The sequence below is a fragment of the Brienomyrus brachyistius genome, chromosome 2 (assembly GCF_023856365.1).
Source record: "Brienomyrus brachyistius isolate T26 chromosome 2, BBRACH_0.4, whole genome shotgun sequence".
Taxonomy (NCBI): domain Eukaryota; kingdom Metazoa; phylum Chordata; class Actinopteri; order Osteoglossiformes; family Mormyridae; genus Brienomyrus; species Brienomyrus brachyistius.
The window spans coordinates 3,311,193-3,328,303 of record NC_064534.1 but is presented as its reverse complement, the minus strand read 5'-3'; the positions used below and the strand labels follow the sequence as shown (position 1 = coordinate 3,328,303).

General features: G+C 44.0%; 2 protein-coding genes across 2 annotated transcripts; one reads left to right on the top strand and one right to left on the bottom strand.

Annotated features, from left to right (window-relative positions):
- Window positions 1–2,791: 2,791 nt before the first annotated feature.
- On the top strand, window positions 2,792–5,025 carry ier5l (immediate early response 5-like). Its single transcript, XM_048984364.1, has one exon. The coding sequence runs from the start codon at window positions 2,984–2,986 to the stop codon at window positions 3,836–3,838; it is 855 nt and encodes a 284-aa protein (XP_048840321.1). The 5' UTR covers window positions 2,792–2,983; the 3' UTR covers window positions 3,839–5,025.
- A 3,008-nt stretch (window positions 5,026–8,033) lies between these two features.
- On the bottom strand, window positions 8,034–17,096 carry ptpa (protein phosphatase 2 phosphatase activator). Its single transcript, XM_048984353.1, has 10 exons — window positions 16,938–17,096; window positions 15,190–15,299; window positions 14,713–14,799; window positions 14,074–14,199; window positions 13,449–13,566; window positions 11,670–11,769; window positions 11,309–11,433; window positions 11,115–11,215; window positions 10,688–10,795; window positions 8,034–8,646 (listed from the first exon to the last, which is right to left on the bottom strand). The coding sequence occupies exons 1-10, from the start codon at window positions 16,963–16,965 to the stop codon at window positions 8,572–8,574; spliced, it is 978 nt and encodes a 325-aa protein (XP_048840310.1). The 5' UTR covers window positions 16,966–17,096; the 3' UTR covers window positions 8,034–8,571.
- Between the last annotated feature and the right edge of the window lie 15 nt (window positions 17,097–17,111).

Sequence of the window (17,111 nt, the reverse complement as noted above, 5' to 3'; positions counted from 1 at the left end):
TGTTTACACTGTTATGCTGTCATCGTACAAAGCACTTTAACTTTATAACTGCATGTTGCCATCTGTAAATCTGTTCAAATCTATATTATATTCAGTTCAATTTTTTTTAATATATATTGCTTATTTTTTTCATATCCCTTGTAATCGTATTCTTGCTTATTCCTTCTTAAATTATTCTGATGTTGCTTAGTCGAAAGAGCGGTTCAGGATATATGTCACTGCATCTTGTATAACTATGCAAGTGACAAATATTGAACCTTGAGTCTTACTGTTAAGCCAAAGGTCTTTTTCTAATCTTTTTTTTTTTGGGGGGGGGGGGGGGGGAAGACACACTGCAAACTATATCGCATAAAACCGAGTCGCTCTTACACGGAATAACTTTGCCGCATGATCATGCGTAAGTGTGAAAGCGGTAAAATAAGAGCGTCCCACGTGGCTGCTCTCACACGCAGGCAGTGCGACTGATCACCATTCCAGCTCCTCGGTACTGGTATCCATCTCCTCCTTTGGAGCATGAGCCGTGTTTCTGATATTTGAAGTATCACTGAAATATCATTGAACCATTATTTCCGCCATTAAAATGAAATAACAATACAAGTAGTGATAACGACCGGTCTATTTTAAACATGCCGCTTAGCATACTATTTAACGCGCAGTTTCTGGTGGGGGAGGGATTAACGAACTGGCCGACTGAAAACTGCCCAGTCTCGTTGTTTTTATGCTATAGAAAACCAAGAATTTCCCAGCACCCAATATTTGCAAATTATACTCAGTTTTGCCAGCTCTGCAGATCGTTTTGACAGCACTGCCGTGGAAATGTTTATAAAAAACGCAAAGTCTAATAGTATTCAAAGTTATTTACTACAAATGTAAATCACATCGTACAATAAATGGAATTGCAACATGGAAGCAATCAAAGTACATGTAGGTTAGTCTAATTATGTAATTTCAGAACGATGACTGAGATAAAGAGAGCTGTAAACAGACATCAGCCGTATTAAATAGTTGTAATGACACAGGCACATTAAAGAATCAAATTTAAAAATGCAAATGATTTGTCAAGTAAACAGGGGCATTGCATGAAAAAATATGTTAGTATAACAGACACTGGTGTGAAGCTATGAATCCTAATGTTTACATAGGCCTATGTATGGATGTTTTACTAAACAGAAGCAGGATTTATGTATGTGTATGCCAGAACAAAATAAAAAAAACACACCATGCCTTTGGTTTCCGTAAACGTTCTTATATGTTTTGAATTTATTGTGGCAAAAAATAAAAACTTTCCTTCAACAGACAAAGGCGTAGCGGCGACGACCAACGTGACTTTTTCTGACGCCGCTTCTGAGTAGCTCAGTGTTACCTGGCGACATGCTGGCTGAGAAATAATAAATGTCTGTGAAGTCAAAACAGAAAAGCATTTGGCAATTTTGATTAACAGACGATCTCCTGGCTGATGACCACGTCAATTAAATAGAATTTAGCATCGAATTCTACTTCTAACTGTAAGAATAACGGGATGTTCTACACACCCTATAAAACCTTTAAGGAATGTTACACGTCCCGTAAAATATTCTGGTGTATTCTGCATTAATAATACAGATGGACGCTACTGGGCTTCTTTCTTCTACCTTAGTACCTTCAGACGTGCTGCCTCATCGCTCAGTCCCATTAACTGATTCCGTGTTGCTTTTTATAACTTCACGTGTGATGCTGCACACCGGAATAGCTATAATCTCTTGCTTAGCCTGTCTTGCAGCTTCTGCATGGATCTACTTTCTCCTCAGATCGCTTTGTCTCAGGTAAAGGAGCATCAGTGAAAATCCCGCCATATTAATTTATATAGACAGATGTAAACAGATTTCCCACTGAATAATATTTTTGACTATGGTCTAACCACTTATCTTTTACAATTGCGGAAGAAGGTGAAAGAATTTTGCTTCCGTTTCCCTATGTTTTTCTTTTAAAAAAACATTTTACTTTTTCCGTGTTTGACAGTGTAGTTTTAATGTATTTCATATACTTTCTTGCTGGTTATTGTGCAATTTCTAATTCTCACTTTACATTAAAACTTGAGTGACCGTTGTGGTCTTTATCTGCCAATTAAATAGTAGGTTAAGCCTACTATTTAGAGTTTTTAAATGAGATATTTAAAGTAAAACGAATTGCATGCCGTCATTATTTGGCTTTATTGTGCATTGTCATATACATTATTGTGTGGAGATGTGACAATATTATATAGGCTAATACCATTTTTATCAGTTAAAACCCCGCTTTTAAATAAAAAATAAATAAAAATTCAATATCACCACGTTGTCACTAAAATGAGTTTTACTTGAACATTTTATATGCGACAACATCGAATTTACCCCAAAACATACAAGGAGCAAGGATCTTTTAATAATAAAACGCACGAACGTACTTTTATAAATATACACTATTAAGGCCATGGAAGCAGTGGCTGCAGAATAATCTAGTAAATGACTAAAAGATCAACTTCCATTGTAATCCTCTGTTAACTTTTTAACAGAATTAAGTTTCCAGGGTGTCTGCCTGTGTACCGGAGTTACACATTAGCGCGGCGTTCAGACAGTCGCTCAATATTTCTCATGAGAACATTCCGCTCTGGGAAAGTCAGTTTGGTATTTGAATAGTACAAAGGAACCGCGTCTTTTTGATTGGCCACGGGGCGCACCAGTGGGCGGAGCAAGAACGTCAATCTTAGACAAGCACGGCCTCCTATTGGTGCAGGGCGTTGTGGGCCGAAACCTTCACGAAATATATCTCGTCCGCTAAGCTGCTGAAGCCGTTGATTCCTTGCTTGCATGCGGGAGGTTTGGGGCAGCTGTGCTTCAATGTTACTCTATAGACTTCACACTGGTCCTCGCTCCGAAGCAGACACAGTGATTTCACGTAAAAGGGAGTCCCGTTTCTTGGTAAGGGAAGAGGGAGAACACAAGCACGGCAGTCCGTGACCGACGCCATGGAGTGCGCGGTGGACGCACAGAGTCTGATTTCGATCTCTTTGCGGAAAATCCACAACTCCAGAACGCAGCGAGGAGGCATCAAGCTGCACAAGAACCTGCTGGTCTCGTACGTGCTGAGGAACGCCAGGCAGCTGTACATGAGCGAGAAGTACGCGGAGATCTACAGGATGCAGCAGTACGAGGAGGTGATGACGGTGTGCAACGAGATCCAGGAGTTGGACCCGCTTGATCTCGCCGAGGACGGTGAGGGGGGCTGCGTTAGCAGTGCTGGGGGCGAACCGGCGAGCCTCTGCGGCGCGCTGCATCCAGTGGCGGCTCCTCCGACGCCGGTTCAGGCGGCGCCAGGCTGCGCTGCGCTCCATGGCGAAGAGGCGTGCAAGGAGCAGGACTTCTACCGGAGCTGCTGCGCCGAGCCCTACCCCTTACCCAGCTGCGACTTCTCCCCAGCCGGTGCCCACTGCAACAAGACAACGGTTCTTGACCTGGACACGCATGTAGTGACCACGGTGGAGAACGGGTACCTGCACCAGGACTGCTGCGCTCCTCCGCAGCCGTGCTGCCAGGGCGCGCCGGCGCTCGCCAAGAAGCGCAAGGCGGACTTCGCGTACTGCGCCGAGGAGCTGCCGGACTTCGTGCAATGCAAGAAGGCGAGGTCCGACGACTTTCCCTGTCCGACATCCGAGCAGCTGGACTCCTCCAGCATTTCCAACCTGATCTCCATCTTCGGCTCGGGCTTTACGGAGCTGGTGAACCGGCAGGCGGACTTTGAGCAGTCCCTGAACGGACAGTTCTGCAGCAAGCAGGTCCTGGCGAGCCTTGGAGCGTGGACAAGAGCCATCGTGGCGTTTTGACTCCATGGCGTGTTAGTAGAAAAATAGTTAATGAAATTGTACAGAATTTAAGACAAATCGGTTTTATTTTTGCAAGAAGAGTACCTAGGCTATTTAAATATTTGAGCAGGTTTTGTCTGTTTCATTACCGTTTGAGATATTTGAGGGGGTGTTGGTGGTGCCACATGTGATGTGTAGGCTTTTCCTTTACATCTAAAATTCTAACTTCAAAGATTTCACGGCAATTTCAATGCTCATTAATGTCATTCCCGTTTAACAAACTCCAGTTTCGTTGCCTTAAACTCAACGCATACTGCTGGGTAGATGTGTCGCTACACACATTTTTTTAAGTGACTGAATGTTTCACTCGTTAAGTTTGCCTTCGTGGAAGGAATAAAAACGTTGACACCGTTTCGTACTAGAACACTACGAGAATGAATGGATATTTTAAAATATTAGTTTAAATGGGAAAAGTCGTTCTGCGTCTTGCTCAGACACCAGTGCTATTTTTTTTTTGTTGTAGCTTTTTCTTTATACACTAAATGGTAATTATTTAGAGAAACGCATATAGCCTAGCTATATATTGGCGCTTTTAACTTTTATTTGTTTTTCTTCCTGTTATTCGTGTTAACGTGAGCATCAAAAGTATACTCTGGGTTTTAGTTTTATCCAGACAACAGTGTAACGGGAATCTTGGCACATCCTGACGATGTGACCGCAACGTAGTCGAAGTATTCGCTAAAAAGTGAATGTGGGAAATTATTTTCTTTCCCCAGTGAAACTGTACTGTGTATGTATTTTTGTTTTTCATGATTCGTTCTCTTGTGGTCTTGACTGGGGTGCAGTGTGTTGTCAGAGAGTGGGACTTGTAGTCATCTTGTGTCAATTTTCCCATCAACCTTTAGATTGGCGTAATGACTTTTAACTACAACTCCCAGAATGCACACAGTACATAATTTGATCCATCCTTAGGTTTTAATAGCAATTTGGACTGCTGAGCGTCACTTTGTTTTTTATTTTCCCGGACTTTTACTGCAATTTGCTGTCTGATCCTTCACGGTAATTCACTATGCCAGCATTGGTTTCGTGGGTTTTAAGGTTTCTATTATTCTGACCTTTTGTTTTAAAAAGGCAGTTTGTGATTTCGCCATGCACCCTCTCAGTATAAGCACTATGTGTATCCAAATAAAAACCTTTTTCATTCTCCATATTTTCGTGATCATTTCTGTTCACACGAAACTGATACGGGATAAAATGAGTAAAAGTTGACAACGTTAACACCACCTAAATATTAATAGCTAGAGGCAGTTCTTGCTTTCTTATGTCAATATGTGGTAGGCCTTAAGATCTCAAAGGTGCGATATCTCCGGAATTAGCATGAAAGACAGTCTGCATCTTTGGGAAGCCATTCTTAAGCCGACCGTCCCGGAGTGGGATCTCTTGAAGCCTCTCACAGTAACTAGATAATGCTGGTTCTTGCTGATTCAGAAAGGCAAGGATTTTTTATCGATCACACCAAGCTAAGCGGATCCCAGAATAGTGCCAAGTTATGAAATCGCACATTTTAACTTTTGGCACAGCTGATAATGATCCATACCAGAATGTCACAGTCTGAGATTTTACTCTGACTAAAACATATTCATTCTATTCGTTATTGCAATAGATCGACTAGCCTACACCCTAACTAGAAGATTAAGTTTAAACTTGGCAGTAACTCATTGTGCCCACTATTTTACTGGTACCAGTAAGTAAACACTAACTTTGACCATAGTACAGATGTGTACATATTTCCATTTCTGTGACATGCGCAGAAATGCATTTACTCTTTCTGATGGGTACATTGTCAAATAACTTTAAACTGCAGGAGCACCTCAATGATAGTACTTTACCAGAAATTATAATCATGTCGTTTTTTACGATCCCTTAATATCCACGATTAGTCAAATGGGATCGCGTATATTGCATATTATAATGCCTTTTATCGTGTTGGATTTTTTCACGTCCAATACCATTAGATGCAGTGTATGTCTGCGCCTTATTTCGCATAGTCCAAAACAGCGCGCCGCTCACTTTCCTTTCTTGGCAGCACTTTCGGTTTATCTCTGCTACATGCCACTTGGTGGTGTTCTTCAAAATCAATGAATGAAGGTGGTATTAAAAAGCCCGTGAGCAGCAGCGCACGCTGACCTCGGCCATGCGCTTCCCCGCGTCTCCCGATCCCCTCCCGTCTTTTCCGCTTCGCTGCCCGAAACCTCCAGCGAATCACGACGAGATGCTGCAGGTCGTTTAGCTGAAATCGCTAATCGCCAATAGATCATTTCAGAGGTTCGATGTGCGTTATTTCTGTTTGTTTATGTTCAACATATTCATCAGTAAATATGCGCGGTGAATTTTCCTTCCGCTTTTTGGTGTCATTATTTGCACAAAAATCAACCAATGGATTTACGAGTTAAAATAAAATGTGTTGAAATTTTAATACATAGTTAGCATAACCTAATATTTTAAAATGTTAAATCTATTGTGAATGAGTTACAGTCTTTGGTTATACATTGTTTTTTTTTCTCGGAGCGACGAAAAACATACTTTCCTAGCCGAATTTTATTCTAAATAATTTTATAATTTTATTCATGTACCAGTTATCGTGTATTCGTCTTTCATTATAATTGTTTTTAAAGAACATTTCGCTCCATACCAAATATAAGCTAAAACGTCCCAGTTTTTCTGTTCTGAGTGGATTGGGGACTGATCCGGTTGGTGGACAATGAGTGCCTCCTAGCGGCCGCCATAAGAAATAGCATACGTCATAAAATTAGGTTGCAGCGCAATTTGCGTACTATGTTCTCGTAACTTGAAAAACTGTTTAGTCAGTCGTTAAAAATGAAGATACAAATAGCAAATGAGAACATCTATATAGTCAATATGAACAGATGATGTTACACGGACAATGTTTCTAACCAGGTTAGTCAGGTTGTAAGTTAACATTTATTCGCTGTATCTGTCTTCAGTGCGGTCCTGCCTATCCCTGATGAGGTGAGAACATGGGAAAGAGGGAGGAATACTGAACTCCTTACGTAATCAAAGATGAGTCTGCATGCACCACTGTTTAAAATAAGTGAACAAAGAAATAGTTTATTCACTACAAACTTGACAACGATCTATGCTAATGAGATCCAAGAGGTAGGCCTACACGATGCAAGTAATTATGGGCTTTGTACGGATGTTTATCTTCTAAGCTCTTGTCTTTTCAGTTTAATCACATTGTCCAGTGACTAGGAGACAAGCCCCATAAACGGCACAGATATCAGGCCTGCTTTCCAGAATCACAAGCAGAGCTTGGCTTCTGAGATCTGACCCAATGGCTTGAAGACACACGCAGTGTGTTAGTTGACCCCGGATGACCTGGGTAGTCTACGTGCTGCATTACCGTATGAAGTATATAATTTCACCTCAATCTGTTTTCACATTTACCGTAGTAGGCATCTAGGCCTGCGTGTAAAAAAAAAAAAAAAGAAAAAAAAAAAAAAAACTTAATACTGAACTTAGGCCAAAAACAAAAACAAATTCCATTATAGTGCTTATTATTCTGAATTGTAATGGGTGTGAATTTACAATTAAATGCATATGTAGTGAATTTTACATTTCAGAGGCACCGCAGATTTGCAGCAAATCAAGGATTAGGAACGTAGGATTGCGGGAGATCGCCCCTCGTTAATTTGCGAATGTCATGTGACAGGAACAGAGAGCCGACGCAAGACAAACGATTGAGGCGTTACGACCAAATTTAAAATAGAGATGATTTGCATTGGGCATGTATTTTACTCTAAGTCAATTCAAATCAGGATTGAAATGTCACCGTCGATGTCAGCATCATCTACAGAAGGCATAATATCCGTTAGACACCTTAACATTTCATGCCTAAATATTCGCTGGACATTGTCGTCTACAGACATAAAATTTGGGACTTAAAGATTCAGGACAGATTTTGTGTGGACTACCCTAATACTACGAAAGTCTTTGCTAAAGTCCCAAATCGGTATGTCTGTGACACAGCTCAGATGACTTAGGCTCAGTTAGGGCCCCGATATGAAAGAGCACTAGTTACATTTGTAATTATGTCCACTTTGTTCTGTGAAGTGGGTTTACAAACCCGGCACACAGTCACATCCCATGTGTACGCCGCGGCTTGTCTGCTCCGGGTGCCCTTGATTGACAACAATTCTTTTTCATACACAAACAATATCTTTATTGAGACTTTTTCCAGCTTATGTACAATTTTCAATAACGTAAATGCATTGAAGAATCAATGTTCTTTACTACCCAAAGAGTCTTAGCCAAGCGATGTTTGGATGGCACGCTTACCTCGGGCATCGCCACACTGTGCCGTCAGTGGATGAAACTAGCTCTGTTCAGGCAGACTGACTACAGGAATACGTAGTAAAATCGGATTTACTTTTTAATTCCGTTTACTTCCATTCACTTACATTATTTTACTCCCACGCTGTCAGGATATTTATATAAATAAATAGGTACACAGGTAAAAACAGCACTTCTGCTAATCCACACATTCAAACTGGCACACAGAATGTGATTGATCTTGGGGGGGAAATAAAAAAACTAGAGATTTGGTGGTGGGGGGTGTAAAGTGAAAATGAGGTTTTACTGTACATAGATTCCTAAGGGCTGAAATGTCCCCCTCCCTCCACGATTTTTGGCCACCTCCACCCGGCTCCTCTGACCCAGACGCAGACCCAGACTCATGGCTTTATGGGTTGAATGGAGAGCAGGCTGCCGAATTTGAAGTGCTGGATGACGGGGAACTTCTCCAGACACTGGGGGGAGAAGAGGACAGAGCGGTCACATGGTTGGAGGCTTGGTCTTGCTCTCTCAAATACAGAGATGTAGACAGACACCCGAGTAGGAACAGGTCAGGGAGCCAGAAAGGAACAGGCAGACTAACTCGGCATGAAATGTGTCACTCAGCTGCAGGACCGAGGACGGCATATTTGTGGAACATTCTAAAGCAGGGGAGGCCAGTCCTACCCAGAAAGGCCCATAATGTGGGGTGCTTTTTATTGCATCTCCTTACTTAGAGCACTGATTGGCTGAAGAGTCCTCACACCTGGGTTTGAGCAGGTCACACAAAGATGCTCCCCAAAGCCTGCACTACAAACTGGCCCTTTGCGGATCAGATTGCCCACCTCTGGTATACAGCCTATAAGAATGAGAATTATACTTAGCCGACTAGCTAACATCATTTAGCAACTGAACCCTGTGTGTCACAAACAAGTGTTTGACACACAGCTGGGTGACGGTTCATATACGGGTTAAATCATCTCAAAATGTGCAATTTAGTGAAAATGTGCAAAAATGCCACAGAGAATGGAGAAAAAAGGAAAAGAACCAGGAGTACAGGGCACCGAGGGAGGGGGAAATAAAGGCTGAGAGACAGAGTGAGAGACTGTTTGTCTCAGACCCAAAGGACGTGAGGGTATGAACTGTGTGTGTGCAGGAAGGGGGGGTGGGGGGGCGCGGGGGGGCTAACGGTTTTCTGGAAGCGCCTCAGGATGTGGGTCCCGGAACAGGAGGGGGGGGTCTGCATCTCTACTACTTAACCCTTCTCTGCCTGGTTCGGCCAAAACCTCCATCATCTCATCCCTGCCATACTGGGTGGAGGAGTAGGGGAACGTCATAACAATTAGGACATTGAGTCTTTATCACACAGCTCTAACAGTTACAGAATAAATAAGATGTTTTTGTTCCAGACATTTGTCTACAACAAAACGGAAAGTACAGATTCATCCATTCATATGCATTCATTCACAGGAGGGTCTGCGGTCTGTTCCAGGCAGCAAGGGAGACAAGGTGGTGGTACCTCCTAAGCAGGAGGCCGACCCATTGCAGAGTAAGCACATGTCCGCGCGCACACACACACACACACACACACACACACACACTTTGGGGGATTGACAGACGCCAATTCACCTAACTGCATACATCTGGACCGTGAGGGAGATTCACAGGAGAGAGATGAAGAGCATATAAACTGCAAAGCCACAAATCACGGTGGAATTCAAACCCCAAACCAGCGGGCATGTGGCTACAGTACCAGTCAGTGAGCTGTCCTGTGATCTCATGCTACCAAACTAGCACTAGCATTTGCAGGAATAAAGCAAGAGCGTACAGGCAGAAGAGTCAGCTCACGGGGGCAGCTTCAGCAACGTACCGAAAGCCTTTTCGGAAGCAGCAGCCCCACATCTGACTAAGAAATAAGGGTTTGGACTCACTGTAAAATACCCAGCCCACAGTGCAAGTCACAAGAGGCACGAAACTTCTGATTAAACATTGATTAAACCATTTACAGCAGCCGATTAAATAGTAATGCATTTCACACGGAGCCAAAGAAAAGACGCAGCATTAAGTCAAGACAAAAACCAACAGCAGGCGACACACGATGGATGTGTATTTGAAGTCAGGCCAAAAACAGCCCACAGACCGTATTATCTGGCCTAAACGGACCTGTCAGTCAGCCCACACGCTGGCAGGCTACCAATAGTAAGGGTAGCGAGAGGGCAGAGCTACCAGCTAACAGAAGAAGCACTGACTAAACAGGACTCACACAGCCAGTCACTCTCTTACACAAGGCCTGGTGCTCAGGTCAATTATATGTAAAGCTGCACATATGTGCCTTAACATGCGATTCTTTTCTGAGAGGTGCACATCCTGCATGCAGTATGCTAATAATCGACAGCTGTCCATGAAGCTGAACGTTTTACTGGTCAAGCATGCTGTTCCGGGGTTCACCAGCAGGGGGGGGGCCCAACTATCAGGATTTGCAGCCCATCAGGTCCCACATCACGGCGCTACCCTTACCTCAGCTTTGTACATTCTGATGAGTCCCTGATTGACTTTGGACCAGGTGGGCACTGCGCTGATGTTCCACAGCTGGTTTGAGTGTTCTGCAAACGGGCCAGTTTTCATCTGCAGGGAGACATGTGAGGGCTGAACTCATTTGGAGGAGGGGGTGGGTTACAAGCGTGTGCACACAGCTGCAGAATCTTCTCCCAAAGACCCACAGAAACCCACCGCAGCTTCCTTCAGGTGTAACCAGTGACAAGGACATTATAGCAGAGCACATGATCCACCATGTCCACAGTGCATGCCTGCATCTGCCTTTGCGACCGCTTACAGATGACAGCGTGGCAGATCCCAGGACACTGTCAGGTTAGATGACCTTGGCAGATGGGCAGGGTGAACTGTGGGAAACCTGCTGACATAATCCTGCAGGCGATCTTCTCACCTCATTAATAAACTTGATGCACTCCAGAAACATGTAGTCCTGGTGCTGTTCATTCACCATCTTCTCCTCCACAAAGTGCCTGGGCTCCAAGGTGGGGTGATCTGCAATGCAGGAGCGCTCAGGGAAGAAACGGCAGCGGCTCTCCACTAGGGGTCTCCCTTCTATCCGGCCGTTTACGCCTCAGCTGTGCATACCTATGAGCTGGGAGCTCCCCCAGATGAAGGGCAGAAACTGGAAGTCATCAAGCCCCCAGACGCCCTGGCTTCCTGCTGGCTCCATCCTATAGGTCTTCTGTAGCTTCCGCATCACTTCCAAATACCTGTAGGAGGCGCAACAACGGACACGGAAAGATCCTCCTTCAACAACCAGGAGGAGCTTATCAATCATTTTTGATTGTGTGCCGCTGGATCAGGGTTAATTTGGAGTTAATTTGGTGTCTGGCTGGTGACAGCAGCTATGGCCCTGAGGTGCTCCTGCGTGACGACGGGCAACTAAAGCGTGACCTTCCCCCCCCCCCCCCCCAGAAAGCCAGCCCCCAGAAGCAAATGCGCATACCGGTCAAACACCCTGAAGATTATGGCCAGCTGGTCGTCCACCATCAGGGCGCCGATCTTGCAGAGGCAGCAGAGAAAGGCGGCAAAGGCAGCCTCATGCCCTGCAGGGACGACAAAAAGCATGGCTGCCGAGTCGCATCCGCCAGTCCGTCTGAGGATGGGAGGTACCCTTCAGCAGAGGCCTGCTTCCCAGCAATCAATGATCCCCAATTGTAACCTAAATGTCAGTGCTTACATGAAAGCTGTTTTGGCTCTTTGAAGAGCTTACGAATCATCAAAAGGTGCGATCCATACTCATACACAGAGAGCTCTCTTCATTTTTATTTCATTGTATCCCATTCCTCTAGTCTAATTGATCCAAATAGTGAAAAATCGCTGCTGTTTTTACAGATGCATTGCCCGCCAAAAATATAATACTCACTGGCATCACCTGCCAATCATTGGCACATAATACTGTACTGATATTTTAAAGTTCAGTGGCGCCTGTGGTTCACGGACACTGTGGTCTACGAACAATTTGGTTTGCGACCAAAAATTATTTTGAAAAAAAAAAATGCATTGGTTCACGTACAAAATTTGGTTGACGAACAGATTCCTCGACCAGATTCCTTCTTTTGTACTACTGTAGCACCGGTGGGGTGCATGCCCCAGCGCGTCCCAGCATGCCCTGCGTGCAATTGTACACCAACAGGCAGCCAACGAGCACCGAACCCAAACACACAGACTGGAAACACAAGGTTGTCAGCCGCCGAACTGCAAGATGCACACGGTGGAACATGTACACATGCTAAATACACGCAAGAATCGGACCAGGTACAAGCACACGCGTGACAATAGGGAAATTAAACCATTAACATTAACAACAACAACAATACAAGGGTTAGGGACTGTTAATAAAGAGCGTGATTTCCCCGGCAAGCAAGTCTCCATGTCTCTCCCTGCTCCCGCGATGCCTCGGTCCGCCTGTCGCCGCACTGTTGCGTTTTTCTTTAAAAGTTTTTACGATAAAAAAATAAAAAATGAATAAAAATTATTATTTGGTAGGTTCCTGAATGAATTATTCGAATTTCAATGCTTTCTTATAGAAAAAATTGCCTTGGTTTGCATACAGATTGGTTCACAACCGCTTTCCTGGAACGGATTGTGTTCTTGAACTGCAGGCACCGCTGTACATCCTTGTCCCCATACGACACTAATTGAAACTCTCCTTAAATTCCACAAGGTCTGCCAGCAATACAGAATTTCCCACTGGGATCAATAAACTCTATCATAATCTAACTCATTACATCCACCTGGGAAAAACCCCCAGTCAAAAGTACCTTCAGTTCTATGCAAGATACTCAACTGCAGGTTGGGAAAACTTGCAATCGACACCAAACAGTCACCCAGCGCTTCATACACGAGACTCACAACAATGGAAACGAAAACGCCAAAAAAAAGGTGTGCATGTAACTGACAACTATATGTAGGACATTTACAAAAAGCAGCAGGTGAACGAATTACAGTACATAAGGAGAAACAGCACAAATTAACCTTTGAGCAGGAACTGGGGTTCTTAGAGGTGTATAAATAATTCATGCAACTAGAAGCTCTCAGCAAAGAAGCAATTATTGAGGATGTTTCCTCTCTCATAAAGACCGCTGACAGTCTCCCACCGCTACTCAGAGCGTGCCTACAGAGTGTCCTGACCTTCAGCTCCACATGCATCTTCTCAGAAACTCTCACACTGGCTCCCACGGAGACAGCGGGAATTTCCGCACGTGGGCTGGACCATGATTACCTGTCCCGTAATCTATTCTGGTGGAGTTCCCCACAGCCTCCTTCAGATAGACGGCTATCTCCGGGGCGGAGGCACCGAGCTTAGGGGGGATGATGGTGGACACCAGGGCCTCTGCCTCCTGCAGTGGTGGACAGAAACACAGCGACAACATCGACATCTTAATGAGGAAACGAAGCAGCTGCCACAGAAACAGGCAGCCAGCAGAAAATCTCCAGTGGACCTACTGCACTGAAAACAGACCTCCTGAAGTAGCGATCAAAATATTACAAAAGCTTCATAAACATATTAAACATTAACAAATGCATTAATGATTCATAAACAAAGGCCCATATATCGCTACATGTACCAGGGAACTGTGAAAGTTTACAGGTCACTGTATACAGTGTCACTGTATCTGGACGGCAGGTTGGGAATTTTATTGCCCTTGACTCCTTGAAGGAATCTTCCTCCTGGATTCACCCTGGAAAATTCAGCCCGGAGCCCCCTTCTCCTGCTTTTAAATGTTAATGGTAGTTGAGTGCAGCTATGGTGTAATTTCTGCATTGTGGGGCAGCCGTGCTGGGAGAGATGCTAAATATATGGCGGCGAGAGGAAATAAAATGGAAGCGCTGGGTTCAGAGCGTACCTGCTCCAGTTTACCATACCACGTCCTGAAGGCCTTGTTGCCAAAGCGGGACGGCTGGTCCACCGGCGGCGTCTCATCAATCCAGCGGTCCAGTGTGTTCAACACATCCAGCAGCTTCTGCACTGTCTGACATGGTGGGCAAGCAAACAAGTCAATCAGATCAATCAGTCGGATCATCGTCAGGCCCTAATGTCAGGAAGAAAGGTGCATGTGCAAAAGCGAAGAACATTCACACAATGCAGACAAACGTCCTGCATTTATTTACAATCACATTTGATTTAACTGGCAAACACTTCAATCCAAAGCAACATACAACTGAGAGCAAGGTCATGCAGCCCCTCGAGCAACTGAGGCTTAAGGGCCCGACTGTGGAATCACTCAGCTGACTGAGATCTGAACTGGCACCCTTCTGATCAAAGACAGTGAAGTAAAGCTTTTAAAGAGTTGTGGTTGGTTCCATCCAACATTAAGGAAACGGCACTATAAATAATATTGAGCATAAAATATTGAAAAACGTTTTTTTTTTTTTAATCATACTGTAAAGTGACGAGCGGAAAAAACGAAAACCCACAAGGAGACACACAGAGGCAGATGGCTAGTTGTTGGCTCTAAGGACATCAAACTGAGCAGCCGTCCTACCTCTGACACCCTGTATTCGCACGTCAGCTTCTTTCCCTTTACAGCTTCGTTCAGGGTCAGGATGAATCCGATATAGTCCGCATAGGCCTTGGGAGAAGATAAGTCCACATTTTAACAACAAACTAACCACGTGAGATCTCAAGGTCTTGGGGTATTCTGGAACTGGGGGACTAAGCAAGCAGCCCTGTGATCAATTATTTAAATCCCAGACACATTTATTGTAATTGTTTAATGGGGAATTATCCTGAAGCAACTGTTCAGGAGACTCTGAATTAATCCCCACCCCTGTCTCCCCATAGGTTTGCAACTAAAAAAAAAGTTTTTTCTGAAGGAATGTGAGCTGAGGTTTCCTCCTTAGTGACATAAGTCATCAAGATGGTGGGTGCCCGATATGAATCGCTTTGGGGCTGTATCCCCCCCTCCCCGGGATGTCACAGGACCCGTCATAGGACCCGCATGCCACAGGGAGCAGCACACCTGCGAACGTTTCCACTTGCCCATGTCGGGCACCATGTTGATCTCCTTCTTGGGGATGCAGAATTTGAAGCTGGGGAGCGAAGCTGCCGTGTCATCTTCAGGGGAGGCGCCTGTGGGGGTTTGGATCTTCACATTTTGGACTATTTGCGGAAAATGATTCACACATCCCTTAGATCAACAAGTTAAGCAAGTTATTCCAAGTCTCTTGACCTAAATATGCTTCGACATTAACTTTTTAAATTAAATATACTGGTCTAAATTAAACTCCCAGAGTAAAATAGGCCCTAATCTCCACAGTGAACATCAATAGTTGTAACCTGAGTCAAGCTGTAAAACACAACACTGACAGCCTTAGGGATTATTCTGTCCCTCTGATCAATAGCTGTGGTCTTCGTCCAAGCACATAAAATGAAAATAGACTGCTATGCTGTTGACTTATAACTGACCATACAGAGTACAACTAGAAAATGATTTGCATCTATTAAATAGACACAACTGTAAAATTTAAATATAAAGGGAGATGGGGCTCTTATACGAGGGCAGCTGTATATCTGAATAGAAAACCATAACATATAACCCTTAAGAGCAAGGCAGCCCACAATGTAAACTCTTACTTTCCTGTTTGAAGTAAGTTGCATTTGGGGAGAAGCCAAATCAATTCCATTTATTTATTTGGCAAATGCTTTGGTCCAAAGTGACATACAAGTAAGGCAGAGAATCGTCTGAATGAGGATATTCAAAAACCAGCACACCCAGCTAAAGAACTGGGACCCCGATCACAAAATTGACCATAATGTCACATTTCACAATACAAGTTTTCCTGACAGACCAAGTACGGTGTTTTATTATACAATTATGCATGGAAATTTTGTAATTTTACTTTGAAATCCATGAGCCCTTTAGTTGCCTACTCGCAATCTATATATCAGATTAAATTAAACCACTTACAGTGCTTTATTCATCAACTAATAAGAGACATCGGCTATTATGGTTTGCTAACTTGACGTTAACATTAACGTTAAATTATAAAGGTCAGACAATGCCTCATCGGTGCGCCATGGAGACCGGGCACCCGCACGGCTCACGTTATAAGAAGGGACCATATCATGGGTTTTGGATTTTACATCCTGTCGGTCTCAGGTTTCCAATTAAAGTGCACGTAGTAATACATCTGCGAGTACATAAAATTACTCTAATAAAGGCTATTGTACATTTGTTCTTTACAATGTATGTCTCTATCCTGCCCTGTGTCTGGCCACACTACTCACTTATTAAACTCGATAACCCCTAACGACTAGCCGGCTATCAGAGAGCCCGACTGCTATCACTAAATCGGGGTTAAGTCTTAAAAAACACCATATTACAGCTAACTGGTTACAGTCGCAGGCAGTATAACGTTAGTAACCGTTCCGGTTACCCACCCAAAACAATCTCGTCGTTAGTTCGCTGATTAACGAGTCATTAGGTGGCCGTACGAGTCACCTGCGCTAGTTAGCTGTACGGCATAGGAATAAAGTCGCTAAACAGAGACAGACTAACAATAAAAACTTCTTGAGAAATAACAGAAAAATAACAGCATTTACATCCATATCTGCTAGCTAGCTGCGCGAAAACACCGAAATGACACCAGTCAGGTATAACTGAAAAACTGAACATAAGACTTTAGTTAACCTGATTTAAAATATTTAGGGGAAAACGCACTATAACCAGCGAGTTAGCGAGGCGCGAAAAGGCAGCACATCCCTTACCTGGTCGCTGCTGCTCGGTCTCCGCCATGTTTGTCTGTAGGCGAAGATACGTCACCTTTCACCCCGCCTCGAGAGCGCGAGGCGCCGAGCGTGGCGGCGCGCGCCGCGCCCCGCCGTTTGCCGAAGCTCTACCGGTGTCGTCATTTTCATCATTACATATTATAGTGTAATGAT

Bases quoted from the DNA above. Each gene is read 5' to 3' on its own strand.
- ier5l (XM_048984364.1), top strand. From the start codon at position 2,984: ATGGAGTGCGCGGTGGACGCACAGAGTCTGATTTCGATCTCTTTGCGG.
- ptpa (XM_048984353.1), bottom strand. From the start codon at position 16,965: ATGGCGGAGACCGAGCAGCAGCGACCAG. The intron at 10,796-11,114 runs GTGAGAAGATCG...GTCTCCCTGCAG, and splicing joins GCATCAAGTTTATTAATGAG to ATGAAAACTGGCCCGTTTGC. The intron at 8,647-10,687 runs GTAAGGGTAGCG...TTCTCCCCCCAG, and splicing joins TCAGAATGTACAAAGCTGAG to TGTCTGGAGAAGTTCCCCGT.